The sequence below is a fragment of the Cinclus cinclus genome, chromosome 1 (genome assembly GCF_963662255.1).
Source record: "Cinclus cinclus chromosome 1, bCinCin1.1, whole genome shotgun sequence".
Lineage (NCBI taxonomy): Eukaryota > Metazoa > Chordata > Aves > Passeriformes > Cinclidae > Cinclus > Cinclus cinclus.
In genome coordinates this window covers 104,867,752-104,889,887 of record NC_085046.1, presented here as the reverse complement: position 1 = coordinate 104,889,887, position 22,136 = coordinate 104,867,752, and the positions used below count along the sequence as shown (strand labels likewise).

Genomic DNA, 22,136 nt, shown 5'->3' with positions numbered 1-22,136 from the left:
TCTGAGTCCTACTTTGACCTGGATAATATTCAAAATTTGGAGAGGGTGAAGGAAGTAATGAAAGATGTTGAATTAAATGAAAAATATGATAAAATGCAAATAGGCTGACCAAAGAAATCCTGTGTTACTTTCATTATATGGCTATGAAATACAAAGGAAATGCAATGAATCTGATCCTCCTGGACTCAAGTACTTGGTATGATACTATAGGACAAATTATTAATACAGCTGAAGGAAATGGAGAGAGGGAACAGTCTATAAACTGAAAGGGTTGACTAAATAGAAGATGGAAGCATGTGACATTGTAAGCATTAAGGCAGGTGAGATTACCAATGAAGTTAAAAGGTTAGTAGAGGCACACACTGTTTAATATTCTCACTAATGTCACCAGCTTAAACAAAAAATTGGCATAAGCTTGCTGGTGGCACACTCCCAAGAGTCATTGTCAACATGGAGAAGGAATCAAAGATCAGCTGGAAAGAATTCAATGCCCTCTATAACTGTAATAACAAAAGTTTGGTGATATTTAACAGAAAAAAATGTGAGTCATATGTACATTCAAGGATTAATAACAAGTATTTCTGCCACAGTCTGGGAGTACCCTGGTTGGAAATAACTGAGTTGCTGAGAAACCTTGGAGTACAAGGAGTACATCAATGCCAATGAAAAGGGAGAATGGAAAAGACCAGTGCAATCATAGTCATGAGGCTTCATCAGTCATGGGGCTTTCAGTGGGGGAAGGGAAATACATGAGCTGTTGTAGGCTGAGTTAGTTAAATATTCAGTTCTGCTCACCCATGCACCAGAAGGATAAATTGAAAATAGATGTGTAGGCCAGAGTACCAATCTGATAAGGAGAATAAAGAGCCTGTCATTTGTGAGAATCCTGTAAGAAGATCCAGACTACCTAGATGAATGCTGAAGAGGAAGTAAGATAGCTGCCTGACCACTCCAAAGAAACAAACCTCAAAGAAGAGAAAAAGTACTTGAATTTAAATTATTATGTTTTTTAGTCTCAAAAAGAATGTATACAAATGTGACCGAAACATATTTGGGGTGGAGAATAAAGTAGGATTTTAAATAATGAGAACACAAGGCCTCTGAAGAAGCATTCTGACAGAAGTAGTGGGAGCAAAAAGCCACAACCAAAAACCCCAACCAAACCCAAATTGCTTTTCTGCTGGAGTTCCATGCATTCCTGGCAGGGGTGTGACACATTGCTGTGATCTCAACAGGCCAGCTGGCATGATGCAGACCATCTCTTACATTTTGATATTTTATCCTGAGTTTCTGAGGCACTTTAGTTCAAAAAATGAGAGAATAACTGCCCCCGAAGCTCCAAATCAAAGGGAAATATTTTCTCTCTCTTTTTTTTTTTTTTTTTTTATTTAATAGCACTATATGAACAGAAAAACAAATTAGTCTTTTCAAAGGTTCAGCAACAGCTACATTTTCAGGATACCAGTCTAAAGGTCATAAGTGTTATGTACCAGAACACCATGAAGAGAACTAATTTTTAAAAGGTTTTGCTCTTCTCATGGCAAAGTCCTTCCATGGCAGTTAATGGATCTGTAAGATCTGACAAATGAGCACAAATCCAAAGAGGATCCCACTCCCCTTTATCCTCAGCATAAAACCTGCAACCTGCAGACAGCAGACAATCTTACTAAAAATGGGTATTAAATAGTTAGGTTTCAACCAGGAACAAAATACTCTTACATGTCCTGTCTGCTTAAACAGCACTTAAAAACCTGCATGGAGAGATAACATGGGCAGATATTGCCCATTTACAGCTTTGTGCTCACTTTCATTTGAGTGCTACACAAATATGCCAACGAAAATTACATTTAACAGTTCTCAGACAAGCCCATTATAAAGTTTACTTTTTTATCAATTGATACTGAAATGCATGCAGACACACTAGCTACACACCAGTGGAGAGGAAATGTAGTAGGTGAAATTCATAGTCTTTCAGTGAGCCTAAAAACTTCCTTGCTGAATAGTACACAAGATAGGCTCTTCACGATACATTTTAAGAATACCTGCTATATACTTACTGGCATTAATCTCTTCTTCATCATACACATCTACTTCCAGCAACCGGATCAGCATGCGGAAGAGAATCCTTAGGAACTGCAAGTATGAACCAGTCTTTCCAACCTGAGCCAGAGATGGAAAAAAAGTCTAAATGCCAACACAAACTACTACAGTGGAAGGGCAAATTTCAGATAAATGCCTCTGGGTTTACCCCAGAGCTCTGTGTTCAGCTCTGCCTGAAAACACTGCAAGATGTAATACTGCCCACTCTACTGAAAACACTTTTACTAAATGAGTCTCTGAGCACAACCTGGCCACAGCCTGTGTCACTTTTGTCACTTTTTGTATGCAGGGAGATATGCAGTGGTAACTGTTTCTCTCCTGGCATGCTCACAGCAATGTTATGCCCAGTGCCACCCATATGTGTTTTGTTAGGCTAAAACATGACATAAAGCATCACCCTTCCTCTCGTTACCACTTTCTGCATGGACTTAGCCTTAAAATTTGACTTTGATTTTTGATCTCAAAACACATCACTGCAAACTTGGCCCCCTCAGACTGCTAAAAAAGGCAGGAGGAAGGAACTGTGCTGTTACTTGTGGTGGTCCTGTCAGAAGCAGTCGCCTGGGGTGAAAAGTCCTGGTGCCAGATGCCTCAGCCTGATTGCTGAAGTCCGCGTGGTGCTGCCGGGCTGTCGTCCACTGCCTGTAGTACAGAGACTGCTCCTCACTGCTCATGTCCTTGTGAAGCAGAGGCCTCAGAGAGCTCAGCCAAGACACGTCTGCATGAGGCAGGAGGGAAGCGGAGGAAGGCAAGTTCCCATTTTTCTGCGAGCTCAGGAGGCAGTATGCAGCTTTGGACAGGATGACGATGCGTGGCAGCGCCACACGGATGGCTTTGCTGTCCTTGGCTGACTGGGCAGGCCACTGAAAGGTCTGGGAGACTGAAGACAGCGAGGAGAGTTTGGGAGTGGTGCTGCTCGCCATCTGGTTACCCAGCGAGTCACACTCTTGTTTCAGGGTCTCTCTGGCTGTAAAACTGGAGTAAGCTCCCTCATCTACTGAGCTGTGTGCCACAGCCTGGAAGTTAAGGGATGGTGCCTGCTTCTGAGACTTGTCTGCAGCACTCGAGGAGCTCACACCATTGTCAGCCAGGGAACCTGGGAAAACAAAAAGCAGGCCATGAAAAGTTACTGAGTGACATAAGAAAACAATTAATTCATTTGATCTATGCGACAATCCTAATTTACAAATACTTCTGTTCAATGAATGCTGCTCTGGCTTAGATCAGTGTTTCACCATGTAAAAAGAGATCATTTACATGTGTCTGTGCCTTTGGCTGGAGAGGCAAACGTCCTGCTGCAACAGGGTTCAAACTCCAAGTGTTCAATCCTAATCTCTATATGCTAGCTATCATTTCCCATCTAGGATTTGGAATTTGATGGTACAAAATTCTGAAAGTAAAGTTTAACAAACCACTGTAAACACAGATCCATTGCCTCCTCTTTTCTATAAATATCAGGGTATTTATTTCACTTCAGCTTGGACATGAACTGGGCTATGTCCCCTCCTCCCTACCTGTCAGGCTTAGTTAGTGTATGGGAAAACCTAGTGCATAGCAAAGATCCAGTTCAGCTGTCTTAATACCTCAGACTCATAGGGAAATAAAGGGAAGGAACCACAAAGTGCCTGCAGAATGCAAAGAAGGGAAGGCTTGGTGGCAGGTAACGCCTGAAGAGGTAGGAGAACACCCAACCATTCTGTTGGTCTTGGCAAGGAGGCAGATACCCATCCTCACCCGTAGGTACTCCCAGAGTTACAGAACATTTTCTATTCCTAGAATTTCATATAGTCCTTTTTGCTTCGATTTTTAAGATCTTTTCAGGATCCATTGAACAAAGCTAGCAACAGATGTGAAATGTAAGATTAAAAATCAAAATCACAAGTGACGCTTAGCAATGGAATACCATCCCTCCCATTGAAACACTCTCTCCCTTTAGCAGTAAACAGGAAAATTGCTCACTCTGTGAAGAATCTGCAACTAATATTTCATTGTCTAGCCTGCAGCTGGATCCAGCTAAGCAACCCACATTGAGAAAACATCTCCAATTCTCAAAATCTCAAAAAAAAAAAAATTGTTTGCATCCAAATTCCTATGACGCAGGAATAAAGACTTGTTTTTTGGGCCAACACAGAATAACTGACCTGAGGTTCCAGTGACAGCACTGCTGTTGCTCTGGGGCCGGTCCAAGTCTATCAGCAGCTCATCAGAGTCATTCTCGCTACCATTTGCCTTCTCCTGCTCCTTCTCACTGAGGTCAAGAGCTACAATAGGCCCTCGAATTGCCTCCTTGGAGACATAGCAGCATGCCAGACCTACTTCTTGCTCTAATGCAGTACGAGTTAAGTAGCTGGAGTCAATTAGTCGAAGGTCACAGTATTTCAACGACCTAGGAAAGCAAACGCAAATGAATACAGTTTTGTTTTATCTTTGAAGAACACTCTCTACCTTTAATTGCTTACTTAATATTCATGGACAATTTTATTAGCCCTACATATAAAATGATTTCGAAATATTCAGCAAGGAAGTTGTGCTCCTTGGTATGTGCACAGAAACTTACTGACCCACACACTAGAGCAATATGACTTTTCACAAACTGCACTTTCCAAACCTTTAAAGGGTTCCTAATTGAAGTCTAAAAAAAGAATTCACTTATTTTGTGAAAAGACAGCTAGACGTTACCAAACCAAATTTTTCTGAGCATGGTAGAGAGCAATCATATTGAAAGAGTAACAACAGCACCTGGGGAAAGTCTCTCCCAGGGGGTCTTTGCCAGTGAGAATAACAATGCAAGGTAGACCTTCCAGATCCTGATAGGTGCGAGGAATCCAGTCATCCTGCTCATTGCCCCTCCAAGCCTGTGAACAAAGAACATTCCAGTCACACTACATAACATCTTCTAAATCTTCAACTGTTTCCTTTTTTCATCATTTCCACTTTTGCCTGGTATATGGGGCTTGCTTACTCAATGGCCAACAGGAAGGAGATCTTGGGCGGAGGCATGCATTTGTTTTCTGGTAGCCAACTGTTAGCCAAGCAGTAAATGCAAAGAAAATGGTGTATAGCATATGTTATTCAGTGCTGGAAATATTCACCTGGTGTGGTATTAGTGTGTTCTGTCAGAGAAAAAAAAGCAGTCGATGTGTTCCATTTGGCGCAGATAAAAGATGTATAGCTAAAGTAAGACTTTAAAGTGGAGTATGAAAATGGGTCAATGAACCCTGCTTAATTATTTTATACAGTGAAAGATTATGTGACAGAAACACATTTCACCTTTCCTTGGAGGTAATACCCCCACAAAGGAACTCCTTACCTACAGTCTACCAAGGCCCGATACCACAAAACTGCACCATTTTCCCTTAGCACTGGAAAGGTTGGCAGCATCAGTCCCATGTCCTTACACCCTTCAGTTCCCCTGGTTCAGCAGAACTTACTGAAAAGAATGATTTCTCCAATTACCTAGCAGTATCTAATGACTTGGTAATGCAGCCTTGGCAGCAGAGAGAATTTCTGGCTCAGCAAGGTTAGTCCAGCTGTGTGTTCCCCTGCCTCTCCAGTGACCAAAGTTTCTGTGATGGTGCATGACTAGCAAATGAAACAGGGGAAGACAGTTTTTCTTTTGATTCTCCTTGATTTTCTTTTCACTAGCATAAGGACCTACAAGGAATAACTGCATGGGGCTTTGAGCTGTAAAGTTACATCCAGAAGATGTATTTCTTGGCCATTTTTCTCAAAAAGGTCAGAGAGGTGCAACCCTCAGGGCTCCTCACTTCTCAAGGTCTCCCAAAAAGTTTGATTCCTGTTAACACTTAAACAGTATGCCATGACAGCATCCTGGTCAGTGAGATAGTTATTTAAACTGTCTTCCAACTCTTGTTTCATTCTGTACCTCTGGCTCCCTGATGGAGAGGAATGACCTCTCTAGCTGGTCTGGCTGACCAGCAGGCTTGTCTGACAGAGAGGGGAACAACGTAGCCACCAGCCCTGCAGAGACAGCTGCCCAGCCTCCCCACCCTGCTGTAGCATCCCACACCCTGCTAATGCCCTCTGAGACAGAGGCTAAGTTAAGTCACACTTTTCAGCTGGGTTCACTAACACCTGTGAAGTTTCCCTCCCTGCCTTGTGATGAGGTCTCATTGTTCCTGCAACTAAGAGTATTTATTGGTGGGGCCACATTTTGAGCCTCAGAACTCAGTAGCCTCATACTGCTCTCTCCCCACACACATCAAAAAACGGGCTGGGATGGTTGTAGTGAAAGCTCTCCACTGGCTCTAGTCCTTCAGTTTCAGTACTCCACCTAATGTCAGAACAAATGCCCAGCAGCATGGAGACTAAATTAAAATTGTCGGGTAACCTAGGCTGATGAATTTTACACTGGGAATCAGTTCCCCAAACACATGCTCAGACCATGTCAGAAATCTTGTGTTATCCTAGGCACCAGACTAGCAGGTATGGTAGTGCAGCACCAGCCTCACTGGTGACCTTTATTATTCTGAAATACTACTGGGACACCCCACCTAAAAAGACACTACAGGCTTATATTTGGGCAACTGAATTCCTCTCCTCACTCCCTTCATACGCATGGCTCAGATTTGAGGGCTTTTCTTCTGGTGAACTGCAAGAAAAGAAACAAATCCAGAATCCTACAGCTTTGTTTAGTCCAAAAATGCGTCTTATGTTTTGCAGGGAGGAATAGTAAGAATTATTTAGAAGGTTTTTCACTCTCTACCTGATAAAATTTCTCTATTCCAGACCAATGTCTACAGGGATATCCACCTGCAGCAGCTCCACAGTCACGGCCTCACAGGCTGCTCCAGCACTATCTAAGGGCTGCAACTCATTGATGGCAAAGCACTATTAAGAAGCCCTCACAGGACTTAATCCAGAATTATTTAAGGGTGGAATTAATGCCTATCCAAAAAAACCCACCAGCACAGAACGGTTATCTCACATGTCACTGTCCCATTTATGACTACTTTCTTCCCTCTCCTGCTGCAGATAAAGTTTGAGAAGCAGGAGTCATAGCTTCTTTAAAGGACATTTTATCTGCTTTGGGCTGTAGGCAAGCTCTTTCAGACAGGCTCACAAAAATTATTCCTCTTCTCTGTGGTTTTGAATACACTGTATAACTCATAGTAGAAGCAGAAAATTAATCTCTCTGTGAGACTTAGAGCAAGGATCAGGAGAGATAACCAGTATTACTTTCAGGCTGATACCTACAGCAGGCAACCCATCGCCCCTTTGTTTTATGTTGTGAGGGCAATTCATGAAATGGGTTTGGCTACTTGAACCATGCTCTTGTAAATCCATGCAAAATTTTAGGCTGGTGCAGATATGCTAGGCATATATACGTGTAACCTCTTCAAGCTTTCAGCATGCAGGGGGTTGAGGAAAGAAATCTGTGACAAGAAGCATACTTTACCAGTTATCAGAAGGGCAGAAGATGGATGAACAGAGCAGACAACAGATACACTAGACAGACAGATAAGTTGGTAGAAACAATTAGTTTGCCTACAGAGATCTGAGCTCTGCTTTTAGAGTTGAACCCTATCTCATGCATGCTGTTATTCAACTTTAAGAAGTGAAAATAACTGCTGATGTTTGACTTCATGGACAGGCAACAATTCAGGTTTGTTCCAGGTCTCTCTATCTTTTATGCTCCAAGTACAGAAATGCATTCACAGTGACAGATACAGAGCACCTGCCCTTTCCCCATGGAACATTTTACCTATAAACATGTGGGAATATAAATACAGAGCAACTACAACAGCCAGATGACTGCAGTGAGCACACACACAAACGTTCAGTTTCTGCTAACCTTGAGCCGTGTCACAAAGTGTTTGGAGACAGTGAGCTCCGAGGCAGGGTTCCCAAGGAGGATCTCAAAACGATACTGCAGCCCCAACTTGTCCCTTACTTCCTGCAACCTCTCCTTGGCCAGCATGGCCAGCTGCACCGATGGCACCCGAATGACAAGCATGTGGCCACAGCCATTCTTATCCTTTCCCGGAGATGTGATGAGGTCATCCATTATGCTGAGTGTTTCGGGTGTGCTGTGATCCCTTAGAGAGGCCATGGTGGTGAGGGCCATGAGAGCTTGGGAATACTGCTGGATGAGCAGGTAGCAGCGGATCACCATGCTGTGCAGCCGGGGGTACCTTGGGGGAGACACAGTTCTGCATTAGCATGTGCTAAATCACAGCACTGTCTGAAAATCAGCCAAAACATAGGACAGCATAGCCAAGAAGTGCCTGTTTTTTTTCAGTAGTGCTCAATGAAAGAAGTCTTCCATTTTCATAGAAAAAAAATGTGAAAAAAATTCTCTGCATTTGGCCCAAGTGCTGAGCTCAAGTAACAGGAATTATAAACTTCTCTTACCCTCATCTGGTCCAAAATTTCACCTAAAGATCTTTGACTTCATGGAGATAAGGAACCGCTTGGATCCATTTCATTCCAAGAGCACAAGCTTGTAATGGCTTTGCTTCCCACAAGCTTTTTCTTCTACAAACTTGAAGACCATTGTGGCTTCAAGTGGTTTGTGGGAGAAGTCCTTCATGATTTCACATCTCTCAACCTCTCACCAGAAATTGGGATTGCTGGCTCTGAGGAATTGCTAATTCCAATAGGAATTGCTGGCTCTGAGCCAAATCTGAACTTTCATTTTGCCATTTAACTTACATAGCCAAAATCTTTGCTTTCATTACAACTACATGCAGTGACAACAAATATGAAGTGAAATTCTAAGAGAAATAAAATTAAAACCTACTCAAGAAAGAAAATCCCACTCAATTTCTAGACATTTCCCATGAGCTCACTTGCCACAATAATACAGAAAAACACTACACTATTATCCCTTGAGTGCTGGTCTTATGCCACATAAGTCCAAATAACTAAAATAACTAGAAGTTCCAAATTTCTCTGGTCTCTTTCTCGTGTAATCTAATAGATAATATGATACCCATTTAAAGAAAGTTTGGGGGTTGTGTTTAGCCAGTAGATACAGTAGTTTGTTCTGGATACCATAAGCCAGTCATTAAACCAGTAAGCTTTTAAAATACTTTTTAGTCTTCATGAAAGTACCCACTGCATTGCTGCTACTACTAAAACAAATGGAGCCTTTCTTATACTACAAAAATGTCTGCAATATTTTCATCTTGTAAGCTTGAATGGATCATCTGTCCAGACAGAATAGCCCAGTATCTTGAAAACAGAGCCTAAATTGATAGGAGAAGCCTAAGGAACTGACCTAATTATTACTGCCCATTTGTATAACAACAAGTATCACGTATTAATTATGTACTTAATTATTAATGTTGCTAATTTAACACATTTGATATTGAATTTCACTTAATGAATACAGATGCATTTAGAACTATTACATTGACCTAATTAAAACAGAAAACACAGAACAAAGAACAATTCTGTTCTAGTAAATATGAAAACACAAGACCTATTATTTGAAGTGCTGTAAGGGATCTGTCCTGCTGATACACACAGCAGATTAACTCCATATTGCTGAAAATGTCAGTATTCCCTTCATTCATGAAATGGGCACATTTAATTGTATCTTGGATATGTGCCATGAAATTAGCTTTTTCAGGCAGCTGCAGGGTACTAACAGGCCCTGAGCTGCAGGAACCTAAACCATGGCTAACTACTGAAATAACAAAAATTATATTTTTGAAACAATGTCCCCTACCACCACCACCAAGACAGACACCAGAAGTGGTGAGGTCTTAAACCTCACCACGCTCAGTGGGGGCTGAGCCAAAAGAAGAGAGAAGCACAGCTGAGCCCAGATTGCTGTTGAGTGGGCCCAATCTCTTCTAAAAACAAAAAAAAAAGGATATCCACTCCCTTCTTCAACCGCATTAAACTTGTTACAAAAATAAAATTGCACATACTTCATGTTTTCCAAGATCAACATCAAAGGTCATCATGTCTTCATCCCCCTTAATGGGGCTCATAAAGATGTATCTTTAAGATCCCAACTGGGCAGAATCCCAAGCTTCCATTTTATTATTTACCTTTCTAAAAGCGTGTTGACCATTTTTTCAAAGGTTTCATCACATCTCAAAAGGGGACTTGTGACTCCCCACTGGAGGGATTTGCTGTATTCATTCAAACCAAAGTATAGCTTTTCTTCACTTGCTGCATCATCCTGTTTCATACACAAACAGCAAAAATATTAGGTATTCTGGAACAAATTTGTATTTCTTGTTTCATTTAAAAAATAAGTGGAAAGCACTTTGCCAAACAAAAAAATCCTTTCTTTTTATACCTTCTCCTTAAGGGATGTTATTTGTTTCAACGAATACGACAAAATTTTACTTAGATTAGTTTTTTACTTAGATTTTTATTTGCCTACAGCTAGAAAAGACAAGTGTAGGTCCTTGCAAAATTTTTCAGTTTATCTCCTCCTTGAGACTGCAGAGGATTCCTAGAATCCTGCTAATTATTTTCTGACTCCCTATCTCTGGCTTTATATCTACTGTCATCTCATTTCTATTTAGATTAGAGCCTGAAAATAGAAGGATTAATGTCTTCCAAAGTTGTTCTTGATTGTCAGAGTCTTCATGCTTTTCTAATGGAAACCACAAATTAATAATTTTTTTTTTGTTGGAATGTAAATCTGCAGACAGCTATCTGAAAGGCAGAATATTTGTGTTTCAAATTTTGTAAGCCTTTGATGGAAGCACAGCATGTTCACCAGTGCATTTATATCATCAATAATCTCTAGGACTGTAATTAATTACCTACAGTCTCCTCCTTTTTTGTGGGTTATTTTTTTTAATCAGAAGATTAAAAACTATTAATTTTTTTACTTTTGGGAAACAAAAAATTTTCTAGACCATTTTACAGAAGGTCACCACATGGTTTATATTAACAATCAACCAAAGAGCAAATTTAGAATATTCATTCACTCTGTCATTTTACATTAACTATTTTTTTACAGCTTCTACTTCAAGACACTTTGCAGAAACTAATGGTCCACTCAGCACAGTAAAGTCAAATCTGATATAAATACACCAAACAAGTAATAGGAGAAGATGCTATTTTTAACAGGTTTATCCAAAACAGCCTAAGAATCAGCTGGCTGAAATGATGAAAAAAGTTAATAGTGCATAATATCCAAAAGGATTTTTCCTCTGCACAATAGCAGCACCTACTGCTCCAAAACTTGTTCACCTAGAACACAACTTTAATTAGGACTGGGAAAGTAATGACCAGACCTGACAGGGTCTGTGACATATAACTTACATCAAAATTTAAACTGCTTGAAAAGAGAAAGCCAGCTCTGGAGCTTTTTATGGCATGTCTACATAGCTTTGTCTGACCAGAGCACAGAAAGTGGTTTTTCATCTTACATGACTGGATAAAGAAAACTGTGTATTTCCTGGTCCTAAATATCAGGTGCTACCTTTACCATCATTATCTCAGGGCTGTCCATCTGGAATCTGAGAAAATAAACTCCAGCAGAGAAGGAGCTCCCTCCTAACACACACATTTTCTAGATGCTGTTAGGTGTGAATTCCACACTAAAATTCACAACTAAAATTAACAATTAAACACTTACCACAGTGTCAGATTGTATCCAATGTACCTCATTGCTAGAGCTGATCCTGGACTGCTGCGTTTGCAGGGCATAAGGGAAAGAGCTGACCTGAAGAACAAGGAGGTTGAATGCTTCAAGCACCTCCCTGCAATTAATAACTCTATCAGCCAGACCATGATTAGGCTCACCATGTGACAGAGAACTTGAAATGGCACTGCAGAAATAAGAATGCAAAGAATTGCCTTACTGACATCCTGAAATTCAATGGATTCGTCTCTTCCTACAGAAAAATCTCTAAATGACCATGACATGGAGATACATAGCTCAGAAAAATCTCTTTGGAAAGGTAAAAGACATCAAAACACATTTGACTGATCTCTGTGAGTAAACTCAGGAAAACAAGGGAAAACAACAAATACCTAAATAAAGGATCAAAATCTGCTGACAGCAAGAAGGTGGATTAGTGTGACAATTTTAAAAAGCACCACACAGAGGAAACCAAAAATAAGACAAAGCTAGTTAAATCCCTCTCATTAAGAAACACTGTTCCATCAGCTGTGGGGATAGGATATAGCAGCAATTTTATGAAATTCAGTGTCTTTTCCAGTCTAAAACAGCAAATTACTGAAAGGCTGGGGAGCCTGAAAGACTACTACTGTTCTGATATTCCGAGCTCCTGAAATTGCCTTTACTTCCATTATATATTCAGAAATTCCAAATTCAAAGTATAGCAAAGACAGTAAAAAAATGTGACAGGGAAATCCAGGTAGAAATAATGTTGCTTTTGTCTATTATCAGCTGTCCTTCAAGGAAAGTATTTTGCTTATTATAGATCCATGGAATGTTTTGGGTTGTAAGGGACCTTAAAGACCCTCTAGTTTCAACCCCTCTGCTATGGGCAGGGACACCTTTCACTCTTTCTGATATTAAAATGAATTTACACATCATGCTTAAACCATATTATTCTTCTTAGTTTACTCATGGAACAAGAACAGAATAATCAGCTTCACTTATTTCTTTCAAGATGAAGTTGTGATTTGTTGTGAATTTCTGCATGTGTGTACATGTTGTGTTTAGACCTAAAGCAAATTCCAATACAGCTGTTTTATAAAATCCTTTTCTTACAGAAGCTATATCATCTTTATCATGATGCAGGCTTAAATGTCTATAAGCTTTCTCGTATCACAAACAACACTGTTATCAGGGATAAAAATATGAATTAAAGCATGACCAGCCTGTGAATATCAGACACATTTGTGTTTGAGTACAGAAAAAGAAGAGGAATAGGACAAAAAAAACAAGAAGAACTAAGAAATTTGCAAAATCCAGCTTTTCCCCCTTAATTTCAGCACCACAGCACATAACCCTAAAAAGAGTCCTGTTAGGAATCCTAACAACCTGAAACTAGTCTCACCTACCTTCAGCTGAATCAGATTTAAGTAACAAATATCATGGGCAACCAAAAGAGATTCTTTCCAATTATAAGGCACAAAATGCCTTAAAAATGCTAAGAGAAAGCAATGGGTGTCTAAGTTGGTGTCCAGGTTTAGGACAAAAAAACCTAAAGGAAAGATGCTGGGAGAGGATGGTTTTTCCCCAGCAGACTGAAGCAGCTACCTTGTTAAATCCACGTGGGCATTGTCATGAACCAGCACAAAAAGCGTGTAGGGGTTCTGCTTCACTCGCCTCATGAAAACTTCAAATTTTGTTTGAATCTCATTGTCCAGCCGAACCACGTATTTCTCAGCTCTCTGATAGGCCGTTCCATTGTCTTCTAGGCCCAAGTCCACCAGCACACCTGTCAAAAAGAAGAATACAACAAAAATCTTTTCCTCTGAGTGCATCCAAAAATGAAGGGTCAACGGGAAGCTGCAACTTGTCCAACGAACCACTGATATGTCCCAGTAAAAAGATGATTATCCAAATGCGATTTCTCTCACAATGGAGGCCAAAAATGTGCTCTTTGGCTTCTGGATTTCCTCCAAAAAGTGCCTGAAGACCTTTCAAAAACTTCTCACATTGTCAAAAAAGGGGAGGGGGGTGGGAAAAATCAGGCCTCCACAAAGATCTCCAAAGCAGCACTCAGTTGGCTATGCTCCATGATCCTAGGCCAAACTTGCCTACGTTAAGCTAAGATATTAATATTGTTCGAGTCACAAAAAGTCACCCTGACCTCTCCTTTGCAAATATAATTAATTTATATGAAACTGATTCTCCCTACTGTCGTATTGTATCCTCTTCATGCTCTGCTTCAATGTTTGTGTCAATACAACTAGTCTTTGTAAAGATATATTGCTGTCATATTCATAAGTTATGCATCGTGCAATGAATATGACTTTGAATGTAATTTGAATTAATGGAGTAGAAACAAACTACTCTGAAATATGGGTCAGTTATGATTAATGATTCTGTAATTTTTTTTTTAAGTAAAAAAACCTGCAAACTATGAGGACAAAAGATACATTGGAGCAACTTACTTTTCCCCTTAAACCAGTAATGATTAATAACATCACACATGGGGGTTTATCAGCCTGATTTCCTTCCCCTCCCTTTTACCTGACTGTCGAATCCTTTGAAGGGTCTGCTGCACCAGGACTTCCGAACGGGGCACGATAACGATGAAATCCACCTTGCTGAAGTGGCCCAGATCCAGGCTCTGATTGCCACTGTCTGCTATAGCACAAACCTGGGACAAGAGCTTTCTGGCAACTGTGAGCTGTGGCTGGTAAATTTGGAAGGTATCAACATCCAAATCTAGAGTGTGTTTGTTTGAAAAAGAAAACAAAACACAACAAGAAACATGTTTATTTTCCCACCCCCCCCAGCAAAACATGACCCTCCAAACAGCCTACCCTCCATTATCAGGAAAAAAAAAAAGAAATCACTCACCATAATAAATCTCAGCACTCTGGAGAGTTTGGTCCAGATCACAAATGCCAACTTTCTTTCTTTGATCAAAATGTGGTAACATATCAGATGACCCCAAGTACAGCACTCCCCATTTTTTAAAATGCCCTAAGTGTTTAAGGATTTATAACAGTGCAACCCAAAGAAACCTCAATGCCAACACTGTGAAATGCCTTCTGTTAAATGAACCAACACATACATAATACGCATGCACATACACAGATATACATAAAGATGTGCATGTGTACCTATAATAAAAGGCAGAGAGAGAGGTAGAAAGCTCTAATATTCTCCTGAAACTCTGATTTATTTGAACTTAATGCATGTCAATATCACACTCAATGTAGAGAACTGAGAAACTGATCAGAGCACTCATGTTTCCTCAAAATAAAAAACATGTTCCATTTCAGTATTTCCATTAGATAAATTCTATGTCCAACCATCCACGCTTCATTAACCACTGAGTATTTTCAATTTGCAGATTACTAGATTAAATCCTATTATGGTACTACAGTTTTTGCTTATGCCACTTCTACTGTGTTCATTTTACAAGGGATGTAATTTTCATGTGTGTGTACACACATGTGCTTATCTCCTGTTCAAATATGCCTTAGAGTCCATTTCAGTAGATCTGCTATGGAAGAAATGTCCCTCTCACTACCTTCTTTAATTTTTTTATTCAGGCAGTTTCTCAATAGCTTCAGCCACTGTACAGCCATATGTTAAAGACAAAATGAACACAGAACAATGGTTTGAGAAAATACAAAGGTTTTAAAAAAAGTACACAGTAAGAAGAAAATAAAAACAGAATCTAAAGATCATTCTCCCTTCAAATTAATCCTCTGAGGAAGCTCAACACTTGTACTTCTGAGGGTGCCAGAACAAAATGCCTGGCAGCCCTTCTAGTTGGATCTCCTGATCCATATGGAGACAATAAACCATTTAGCTTTCATTCAGATTTAACACCAAATACATGAATTTAAGTTAACTGATATGAACCAAGAGCATACCATTCTTTCACAGAAAGAAAGCCTTACTGAAGGTTGAATTTGCTTTGATATTAGACCTGAAAAGTTCTCAGTGTTCACAACTGCTCAGTGTATCTTTTTCCATTATTGTGATATGAAAAGGAAAGTATGTTTAGAACTCTGAATACCTAAATAATTCTGAAAATTGGCAATTTTAGACAGGAAATCCTAGCTTACCTTTTGCACTTAAGCATCTTATCAAATTATGCTGAATAAGACACATCTCTGATTACAGATCACACTTTCCTAGCGCTTTCAGTCCAAGATCTTAAAACACATTCCCTAAAAGTTTAAGCCTCAGAGCACAAGTCTCAGATGCATATTACCAGGCAGGAGGATACCTGAGGAGATCAAGAGAACACAATTCCCCTCTGCCTTAAACTCAAGGTTACATTCCTTTTCTCTGTCCAAAAAGATGAGATGAATCCACTCTGCCAGTGTTACAAAGAAACTTCTCTACTCAGCCTGATGCCTAACAGAATATAACATGTTTTAGCTTAGAGAATATAAAAACATCGGGGGAAAAAAATTGCTGAAGGTTATTAGAGAGATTTTCTGTCCAAGCGACGGCTATATTGCTACATTTAGCTGGCAGTATTAGTATTTTAGGGTTGGCACACTGCAAACGTGTCCTCAGATTCTCCTGAAGTGTATGCATTTTGATGTTTAACAAGCTACTCAGTTATTTCATATCTTGCAAGTAAAAAAATTACCTGGTTCTTGTGTAGAAACCATGGCAATAGCCTCCTGAGATGACACACACTCACTAACATCTCCATTAAAAGGAATAATGACACTTTCCCCTCTCTGCTGTAGCATCTTCTCCAGCAGCTTGTCCAAATCATCACCTAGATCAGAATTAGCAACACCAAATTATCTGGAAACCATTTCAGAGAAACAACATCTAACATTACACACACCCATGTTCTCATATAACTGATGCAAAATCTGCACAGTTGTGTAATTTCAGGTCTGTGGCTTTACAGCTGCTGGTGACATCTGATGATTACAAAGAAACACACACTATAAGACAACCTCTAAAACCTTGCTAAAAGCGCAAACTGAAAAACACTTGTGTACTTATATGTGCATTACATGTCCTGCCATTACATTCAACAGCTGAGACAGTGTTAAAAGTGTTTTGTCAGAGGGTTATGAACTGCCACCCTCCAGGTGAAGAAGACAAGCACTCTTTGACATAAAAATGACAAAGAACAGAATGCCTCTCAATGGAGAGAGCAGAGCTGTATCCATGTGCCTTTTAACTGCTGAGACACACAAACCCTAAAGACAAGACTGTCTTGGCTAGAGCTTCTTAGAATCACTCACCTAAAGATGTATTTTTGAAATGTGATGCCAGGAAACTAACTTTCCCTGTGATGAGCTCATAACTAATCTCTTTTAAAAATTCACTGGTGGTAAGCATGCTCTCTGCAAGTGCCCGAGATTGATACTGACCTGGAAAAGAGAGGGAGAAAGAGTGAGAGCAAACCTTAACACAATTTACTTATCCTAGAAGTCTGGGGCACTCTGATCTTCAATCATGGATCTTCACTGCCTTTACCCAGTAGACTGGGAGAGCAGTGTCAAGCCTACTTCACTAGTGACTGGAGAATTAGTTGATATAACTAATTTTAGCACGTTCTTTGCTATTGCACATCATTATACATACTTGTATGACAAATTATATTCAAAGCAAGTATTTGTACCTTAGATGAAAAGGAGGATTCTGGATAAATATAAAAAATGTAATTATCCCTAGTGTGGGCAGGAAAAGGTGAAACAAGTAAAATATTGACATTACTGATTTACCTGCCTACAAAGGAAAGATGACTAGTCAAAGTTCATTTCTGTCCAGACACACTCATTCACACACAAACAGCACAGCCAGTCATCAGTGCAGAATAAAAAGGATAAAATAAGGATAAAAAGGATAAAAGTAAGGATAAAAAGGATGAAAAGCACATTCTCTTTTAAGCAGTCTGCAGAAGACTCTTCCATGTAAAATACCATAGTTGTTACATGAAACAAAGACAAACCAACTTTTTTGCTACTGGGTCACTTCAAGATATTTTCTAAGGCAATCACACAAACAATAAAGTCTCAGGCCTCTCAAGAAGTAGTAATGAGTAGCACAAAAATATTTTTCTATATCCTCATGGACCTCAGTACCCCAAATCTTGCTGAAGACACAGTAAACTGTGACATAGCAGTGCAACAATACAAGGGAGAATAAGAAGAACAAAAGAGATTTAAAAACCGGATCAATAACTCAAGAAAATTAATGTGGCATTGACATTTGAAGCAGTCTACAAATATACTCACCTAGAACAACTACACAGAATTCATTTCCTCTAATCTTTGATGCACAAATGGCAACTACATAATCTGGTAGCTTTTGCTGATGTTTCATTTCATTGAGAGACCTCAAGGTCTCCGAGATGCCCTCTGCCAGGGAATTCTGGGTGACAACAACATGCACGAGATCCCGAGACACACTAGCGATTAACCTGGCAAGCCAAGGGAGTTGACCTGGTGACACAGAGATACACTGTGCACTCATTTGCAAGGATCTCTCTCTCAGAGTGAACTCCTGCATAGCTTTCAACATGATCTGCTCAAATTCTTCCCTCAGGGGTATCTGGTCAGGACCTACAGTGAAAACAAACAAACAGAAGAACAGTGTCTCGTATAAAAATGTTATTGAACCAGGAATAATTACATCTGTCTTGATCTGATGAACCCCTTCACCAAATTTTTTTATTCTTGGTTTTTTTATTTTAGAAGCCTTTCTCTTCCACCGCTGCCTTTTTTTTTCTCCTCTAAACAATGAGGTATTCCACCTCACTCCTAGCTTCAGCAATTGGTGGGACAAACAAAGGAGTGGGAAAATATGTGCCTTTTGCCTGGAAGAGAAGGATTAAGCATGCAGCCATATGTTTTTGCAGCAGAAAACCAAAATGGTTACCCTTGTTGCCTAATCACAGCCACGCAGCCTGACAAAGCTTGTGAAGTGCTCTTTGCTTTGCCTTTTCTCATCATGCATACTAATCAACTAAGCATGGATGCAAATAAACATGTATAACCTCTTCCTTAGCTAAACTAAATTAATTTAGCAAATCTGCAAGCATCTAACATAAAGAAGAATATTCAACTTTAGATCTACATTCCCCAGACTCTGTCAATTCAAACAGGAAAACAGAAATATAAGCCATCCTATCTTGGCATCAGACTGAACTTCAATTAATTCAGTTAATTTAGCTCTGTCTCATTGTCAAAGATATTCAGGAAGAGTTAAAAACATTCATGAACACAGAATAAAAAGTAACTGTATCTTATATTGCCAAGATCTTGTATCAGTGCCAAAGGAGACAGCTTCACACCTCAGCAGCTTTCTTTTCTATGACAGAACAGGGGGGTACTTAAATATCAGAGATATGTGAAAACACTGGGTTTGGTTTTATGTTTTCTTTCGGGCCAGGAAACAGAAAAGTTGTGTGAGAAACAGGGTGTGGGTAAATAACCCACAGCACAGAATCTGTAAAAACTGCCACCTGTTGCCATTTTTGCCTTTTTGAGAAGTAACATATAGAAAGTGCCACCACCCAATTACCATAGGATGGTAAGATAACTATAAACTTCTAAGTGCAAAGCTGTTTTCATTTTTGATGCAAACTGAAAGATTCTGATGAGTCCAATTTAACACAGCATGGGCATAATTCTCTCTTTTAGAAATGTATTTTCCTTTTCCTTCTAAGAAAACATCATACATTCTAGGTCCTTGAAGATTTTAAAATTTAAAAAACAAAAACAAAACCAAAAAAAACTAGACATATATCAGTACAAAGAATGTTCCTCTGCAGATGTAAAGTTTACCTGAAACATATCAACCCCTGAAAATGATGCTATCCACTAGTAGAAATAAAAGCAAAGTTTTGGTGATTGGGGAAGGCTACTTAAGAGACAGGCTCTAAATAAAAGGGTCTTCATCATGAATCCAAGAAGATTAAAATAATGGTACAAATGGAAAAGCAGATTCTCAGTATGAGAATACACAGAATTTCACTCAGATTACTTATATGAAGTATGGCAGACTTTCTCCACAACTGTCCAGAAAAATAGTGGAACTAATATCAGATGAGGTGTAAGACAATAATATAGATATTGATTTTGATTGTGAACAGTTTCTAAAAAAAAAAAAGTCAATGCTAAAAGGGAATATATAGAAACTTCTCTACAGAAATGAGCATGATCATCCTTATTTCAAAAACAAAACTGCCAAATAAACAATATAATAAAATATTAATATCTGAGTTATATCCAATTTGTGTCCGGTCACAAGTGGTGTTCCCCAGGGCTCAGTGTTTGGGCCAGTCTGTTTAATATCTGTATTGATGACATGGACAAGGGGATTGAGTGAGGTTAGCTCAGTTAGTTAGAACATGGTGCTAATAATGCCAACCCAGTAGGTTCAAACTCCATATGGACCATTGCCTTAAGAGCTGGACTTGATGATCCTTATGGGTCCCTTTCAACTCAGAATATGCAGTATGAAAATATTCTGTGTGAAAGCACCTGCAGGCAGTTGGAGGTGACAGAGGGCAGGGAGGCTCTGCAGAGGGATCTGGACAGGCTGGATCAATGCCACGAGGACAATGGTTTGAGTTTCAACAAAACGAAGTGCCATGTCCTGCCCTTGGGTCACAACAACCCCCAGCAGTGCAACAGGCTTGGGAAGAGTGGCTGGAAAGCTGCCCAGAGGAAAAGGACCTGGGGATGTTGGTTGATGGCTGGCTGAACATGAGCCAGCATATGCCCAGGTGGCCAAGAAGGCCAATGCCTGGCTTGTACCAGAAATAATGTGACCAGCAGGACCAGGGCAGGATCATCTTGGCACTGGTGAAGCCACACCTCAAATCCTGTGTCCAGTTCAGGGCTCCTCAGTTCAGGAATGACATTGAGGTGCTGGAGCATGTCCAGAGAAGGGCAACAAAGCTGGTGAGCACAAGTTCTATGGGAAATGGGAGCTGGGGTTGTTTAGCCTGGAGAAAAGGAGGCCCGGGAGGACCTCATCACTCTTTACAATTACCTGAAAGGAGTCTGTAGGCAGGTGAGAATTGGTCTCTTCTCTCTGGATAACAAGTGACAGGATAGATGGAAATGGCCTCAAGTTGTGCCAGGAAAAGATTGTATCAGATATTAGGATAAATTTCTGCACTGAAAGGGTGGTTAGGCATTGGAATAGGCTGCCCAGGGAAGCGGTGTATTCAGCATCACTGAAGGCATTCAAAAGACACATGGATGTGGCATTTGGGGACATGGTTTAGTGGTGAACCTGGCTCGGTTAATGATTGGTCTCACTGATACTAAAGGTTTTTTCAACCTAAATGATTCAATGCTGCTATGTTATATTCTATTATTATATACAGTTTAAGTCAACATATTTGAATGTCATCCATTTCTGGATGATACTCATTTCTGGGTACACAAACTTGATGGTGTATCCCACAGAAACTACTTTTCCAACCATCTAAGACAGGAGAATTGCTGGAATAAGCTCTTGCTTTTAGTTTCTGACTATCCCTTCCACTCAAGATAAAGCCTTGCAGGAGCCTTGAGTCTGGATGTGCATTTGGATATTAAAACTACAAAACACCTCTGGGTGTCACAGCATACCACATATATAGTCAAAATAATTCAAATGTACCACAACAGGAGAGAAGAGAGAATGATTTCAGAACTCTAAACAGATGGTAAAACAAAGGGTCCAGAAATCTTTTTCAACCAGAGCACAGACCATCTTAGCACTGCATAGGCTGAGATTGTGTTTGTAGAAATGGCAGTGCAATAGTAAAAAGTTGATGATTACAGATGATGGAATGTAACCCATACTGCAAATAGGGGCATCCTGATGTATAAAAACAAAATTTGAGAATATTTCACCCTGAGCACTGCCAAAGATAACAAATGTGAAATCTGAGTAAGTCCAGGAGATAGATTAAAAAAACAAAACAAAACAAAAAAACCAAAAAACCCTCTGAAATCAAACACACTTCTTTATCTTTTTTTACTCACTCCTTTACTATTCCTTTACTATTACAATGAAATTTATTTATAGCAGTGCTGTGGCTCAGGTTTAACTATGTATAGTCTCCATATAAGGTCTAAAGCATCAGAAAAGCATTTTTTAAACTTTGATTTTTAACACCATCACGAGTTGTTCAGCTGATTTCTGAAAACACAACAGCATCATCCTACAATTAATGTCATAATTTTACAAAAAAACTGATAGGAATTCTCAGCTACATCCTTTTTTACCAAAAAAAGGAGTACTTACATAGGTAATATTCTTATAATCTGTGATCACAGTCATCTGCAAATATATTTTATACAAACAGTAAGACCTGAAAAAAATTAGGCAAGACTGTCTTCTGTGCTTTTGTCTGCTTTTTTATCTTTGCCATTATCTTTCTCTTTTCCAACATACTCTGGAGAAAAGAAAAACATTTTAGTTCTACTTTCTCAATAAAAAAAATACTTATATGAAT

General features: G+C 39.6%; 1 protein-coding gene across 4 annotated transcripts in view; it reads right to left on the bottom strand.

The window, feature by feature from the left end:
- Positions 1-22,136, bottom strand: part of GREB1L (GREB1 like retinoic acid receptor coactivator) — a 57,662-nt gene that overhangs the window by 11,749 nt on the left and 23,777 nt on the right. For 3 of the 4 annotated variants that reach the window (XM_062488407.1, XM_062488415.1, XM_062488424.1), the window contains 12 exons: positions 17,914-18,240; positions 16,918-17,046; positions 16,302-16,436; positions 14,210-14,407; positions 13,271-13,451; positions 11,675-11,867; positions 10,125-10,258; positions 7,916-8,255; positions 4,840-4,955; positions 4,242-4,486; positions 2,634-3,196; positions 2,058-2,160 (listed from right to left, as the gene is read on the bottom strand). In XM_062488407.1, coding sequence (XP_062344391.1) covers positions 2,058-2,160; positions 2,634-3,196; positions 4,242-4,486; positions 4,840-4,955; positions 7,916-8,255; positions 10,125-10,258; positions 11,675-11,867; positions 13,271-13,451; positions 14,210-14,407; positions 16,302-16,436; positions 16,918-17,046; positions 17,914-18,240 — 2,664 coding nt within the window. The remainder of the gene's footprint in view (positions 1-2,057; positions 2,161-2,633; positions 3,197-4,241; positions 4,487-4,839; positions 4,956-7,915; positions 8,256-10,124; positions 10,259-11,674; positions 11,868-13,270; positions 13,452-14,209; positions 14,408-16,301; positions 16,437-16,917; positions 17,047-17,913; positions 18,241-22,136) is intronic. The other variant, XM_062488432.1, reaches the window with a different exon arrangement.